The 5127-nt window shown below is 35.4% G+C and overlaps 1 protein-coding gene across 1 annotated transcript; it reads right to left on the reverse strand.

Annotated features, from left to right (window-relative positions):
• Positions 1-1748: 1748 nt before the first annotated feature.
• On the reverse strand, positions 1749-2671 carry LOC126494210 (taste receptor type 2 member 14-like). The gene is given in 2 exon segments (XM_050131470.1): positions 1749-2042; positions 2045-2671. Coding segments are annotated over 2 exon segments (921 nt in total).
• Between the last annotated feature and the right edge of the window lie 2456 nt (positions 2672-5127).

The raw sequence follows: 5127 nt of genomic DNA on the forward strand, positions 1-5127 counted from the left end.
CTTTGGGTGATTGCCCAGGTAGCTAGTTGTCTCTGTGATTTGTTGCATGTTTTGGAAGTTGTTTTACTGAACTTCCTAATTACCCAGGTAACATTATTTCCCTTCTCAGATCTTCGATGGGGTTGAAGACTATATAAATGTAGTTACTTTTCTCTCATGACTTGGCCAAGTTATTTATACAAGAACTAAGCTAGTTAGAATAGGATATTTGTACTTATTGTATATAATTTCGTAGTAGGTTTAGAACTCTCTTACTTAAACAAAAGGGGGGGGGGTGTTGAGGGAGGTCCTTCTGCTCCTCCAGCCTATAGCCACTGAGATACCAGCCCACTTCATGTGTTATTCTCATCTTGTGTTCTCTGTATCTAGCTGGTAACTGACTCTCTGCCTTTCTTCTTCCCCCAATTCTCTTAGGCCAGTTGCTCTCCCTACAGTTCATGTCTGGCTACTGGCTAATCAGCGTATTATTAAACTAATACAAGTGACAAATTCTTATAGTGTACAAGAGCATTATCTCACAGCTCTTGCAGCCTACAGGATTTGTCTTTATGAAGCTTGCATTACAGTAAACAGCACTCTTCCATGGCCGCTGCATAAGCTCCTGCCTCCAGGTTTCTTCCCTGATTGAGTTCTTGCCCTGGTTTTCTTCACTGATGAACAGTCACATGGAAGTGTAAGCCAAACAAACCATTTCCTCTCCAAATTGCTTTAGTCATGGTGTTTTATCAGAGCAATGATAACTGTAAGATAATCTAGGGATCAGTCTCACAGGATCAAACTTCATATATGCTAAGGTACAGCACTATCAATTAAACCACATTCCCCAGTTCATTTATTCTGGCTTTTACACTAAAAATATATGCATTTAATTGCTTATTAAAGTTTATATTTGGATAGTAAGCTAGACTTTAAACAATTTGAAAATATGAATCAATTCTTTTTCAGTACTGAGGTTTTGAGGGGGAAATATTTCTCAAGCAATTAAGTTTGGTTTGTTTTCCTAGTAAATATTAGTTGTAAGTTTTTTGCATACAATTTCTGAATTTCAGTTTACCTATGATGGTGTCAAATTAATGCTAATATAAACACATATGAATATTTATGTGACTTATTTGTTTAATATAGACTGTATACATTAAAAATGCATTTGTGTATAACTGTCAACATTTTTACTACATTTGATCAAAGGAGAGAGAAATACATAATTATGCTAGTAAATTTTATATATATATATATATGGTAATCTTTAACAGATATTTTATTTATTAAGAGAGATAATTATCACAGTTACTTTATGATTTATACAACTGTCTTATGTAAAATAATAGTAAATAAATGAAAACAAGATATAAAATAAATATTTTAATAATTATATGCAAATAATATGATGTTCTACCTGAAAAAAAGGACGAAAAAATTAAGTAAAAAAGTGAAGTATAGGAAGACATGCTTAAGGGTTTCACTATTTTTAGTAGCTGTAACTTACTGCAGAAAGATATTGCAGACTTGTAAATCTTAAAATAAGATATATGACAAAATATTTACAGAATTGTTTACTATAAGAAACCTGGTTATTACACTAAGTTTGAAGTACGTTTGGATAGCCCCATCTGAACAAATTTCTACAAAATTCAGAAAGTAAAAAAAAATATGAAAAGCACAGATTTAGAAATTCAATGATTTCTTTTGAACCTATCCTCCGGTAAAATAGTCAAACTGACATGTAGACTGATTTATGGATCTAAGTTTTACACATGTTTACACCAATACTTCAGCCACTGCAATACAGAAAACAAGTCCTGTCTCAGCTTACTGTGCCCCAGAATGAAGACATATGAGTGTATGGAAGGAAAAATAGTTAGAGTAACCCTTACAAACAGAAGAGTCAGCTCTTTCTCCATATCAAATGTCCACAATTCCACAACTAGAGACAGAAAGAAAGTGATGTAAAATAGGAGGAAGACAACTAAATTCTGCAAGGCTGTGATGTGGGCCAAGGTTCTGACATCTCGACATCCTTTGGTGTAATGCTGCATTTTTTTTTTTTGATGTGTTTCCAAAGGGAGATGATTAGGAGGAGGAACACTGTCAAGGATACACCAAAAGGTATCAGTGTGAACATTAAACTTGGCAATAAAATAAGCCTGGGATATTCTACAAAACTTGAACTCAAACTGTTAGATGTGTTTATTTTGTATCCATCAATCCAGGCATCAATATGTTTGATCACTAGAAAAATATTCAAAAACAGAAGGACCAGTGATAGCAACAATGCAATCAAAACCACCCTTTTAATTTTCCATTTTAGGTAGAGGAATAGAGAGTTAGAAAAAGGGGCTATCTTGAGAAAATAAAAGATGCTGAGACTAGTAGCAAGCCAGATGCTGAAATGATTGCTTATATTCCAGGAAATCTGAGTTATTCTTAATATGTTTCTAGTCAGGAATGAGGGGGAGAATTTTATCCACACTAACCAATCTAGAAATATAACCCACAGTAGAGAGAATCTGGAGATGGCCAGAGCAGTGAGGATCTGATCCACCGAAGGAATCTTTCTTCTCTTGACAGAGTCCGCACAGTTAACCATTGCTATGAATCCGTTCCCCAAATTTCCAATGAAGAACTCAACAAGGAAAATGATTGCCAGTATGTTCTGTAGAATAGTAGCCATTCTTTAGATGACCCCAAAAATCAGTTTCCAAAGGTGAATATTTCTTAGTGGATTATTCTAAAATTCAGAAATATTCTGTATTAAAGAAAGTACATACACAGTGTTAAAATGTAAAAATGAAGATTTACTTGTGACTTACTTTTAGTTTTAGTATGAAAATCTTACATTTTCCCTCCAGCTTGACTGAACTTCTCTAGATGCTGTGTGTGTAACATGTCAGTCCATAGGGATGAAGGAACTACTGAATTCCAATATGCTAGAATGCAAATAAAGATGGGCTCATTTGCAATATTTTTATTTCTTTCCTTGTACGTGAAAGTAACCTGTGACTTAATTTTATGAAATCAGCATTACAAAATCAAAATTACTTTTAATTCTTTCTACTAACTCTGCAACCTAATAAGATAGCATTATTTACAAATGCTGAGCAATGGATTACATACTACTACTACAGTGACTCCTACTAACTCTACTTTTACTTTGAACAAAACCCCTGATTTTGATAATTCTATGTATTCTGCATTTCTACACATATTATGATCTGACCTCATTGTTAGTAATGTTCTACTTGTTAAGTAATTGTGTAAAAAACATTCAGATATATGATAAAGACTTAAATAAAGATTCTTGAAGATGTACTAAATGCTTTTCTGGGTAGGAGATTCTGATAATATGTGGCCTAGAGATCATTCTTGTGATATTTTTTTATGAAGAAAGTGGCTGCTATTTTTCCTTGTCTGAACAGTGTGCCTGAGGCTAAAGTTTGAAGATTTGGATTAATTCTTTTGGTGGAGGAAACCTCAATACAACCTAGTATAGACTTGGTCATATGATTATTAGTGGTAATTCTAATGAGTAATTATCATGAAAAGGAGCCAGAAAATTTAAATTTTGAGGAGAAAAGAAATGGAGTTAGGTGTTGTGTTCAAGGATATAAACATTAAGAGATGGAATAAAGGGAGGGGTAACCTCAGAACAAGATCCCACCCAGCTAAATTTCCAGCTTGTGAGCCAGGATTTAAAAATCTTAGATCTGGGTGTGGTGGTACAAACCATTAATCCCAACAGTTGGAAGGCAGAGGCTGGCAGATCTCTGAGTTTGAGGCCAGCCTGGTTTAGACATCCAGTTTTAGGATAGTCAAGTTTAGGCAGTGAAGGACAGAAAGCTGATGAATGTGTAATTGAACAAGGGGGACATGTTCCAAGCCCAGTAAGCAGCATAATTTATAAGCTTCAGCCACATAGTTCTGGAGCTAAGGATAAAAGAATGGAGCTGTGGATTTTGCTCCCAAGATTAAGAAAGCTGCTGAGGTCAGGCATGTATCAAGGCTTTTTCCGGATGCCTGGTAGAGAGGCCATGGCATAAAGTGGTGAAGTTGAAGCCTGGATTGCCTTGGAGACCCCTAAATGTTAGAGATGGTAGAGTCATAGGATATCTGTCAAAGAAAGCTGCTAGCCATAAATGGAACCAACACAAGAGAGGAAAATATTGCATTTAATAAGAGTGAGCAGAATTGGAGATCTTAATTGGTTTTGACCTCAGACATTGATATGCAGACTTTAGAGTTTGCCCAGCTGGTTTATAATCTTGCTTTTTTCCCCAGTATTTCCTCGCTTTGCTCCCTTCCCTACACTTTAGAATGGTAATGTATATCCGGTGCCTTTATATCTTGGAAATATGAGATTGCTTTTCTGATGTTGTTCTTATATGGCATTGCAGTTAAGAGATTGCATGAATCACGGGGAAAAAATTGAACTTTGGAATTTTAAACAATATTAAGACTGTGATAGACTATGAGGACTTTTAAAGTTGAGCTGATGTATTTTGCTTTATGATACTGCTAAATGTTTATGGAAACCAGGGAGTAGAATATGTTGTTTTAAATGTAATTTGCCCCCATATGCTCATAGGGAGTGACATTACTAGGAGGTTTGGCTTTATTGGAGTAGATATGGCCTGTTGGAGGAAGTGGGTCATTGTGGGGGTAGACTTTGAGGTTTCCTATGCTCAAGATACCAACCGGTCTCACTTCACTTCACTTCCTGTTGCCTTTTGATCAAGATGAAGTCAGCACCATGTCCGCCTTCACGCTGCCATACCCTCTGCCATGATAACAGACTGAACTTCTGAAACTGTAGTAAGCTGCACCAATTAAGTGTTTTGTTATAAGAGTTACAGTGGCTATGTTATCTCTTCACAGCAATAGAAACCCTAACTAGGACAGTGGTCCCATCTGAGAATAAAGAGTTATTTAATAATTGCTGGAGAATTATTCTTCTTTCAGAATGAAGGTGTCCACATTTTGTCCATGTTCTTATAAGAAATCCAGAAATCACATTCTTATAAGTAACTTCAGTTATAGTCATTAATTTGCTAAGCTGGATAAGTGAAATTGCTCTTTTGATCTCCCGTTAGTGCATTATCTGGAAAGAATAGATATAGTTTACATCTCCCA

Source organism: Alexandromys fortis, unplaced genomic scaffold (assembly GCF_014885135.2).
Source record: "Alexandromys fortis isolate MF-2015 unplaced genomic scaffold, M_Fortis_MF-2015_v1.1 scaffold_353, whole genome shotgun sequence".
Lineage (NCBI taxonomy): Eukaryota > Metazoa > Chordata > Mammalia > Rodentia > Cricetidae > Alexandromys > Alexandromys fortis.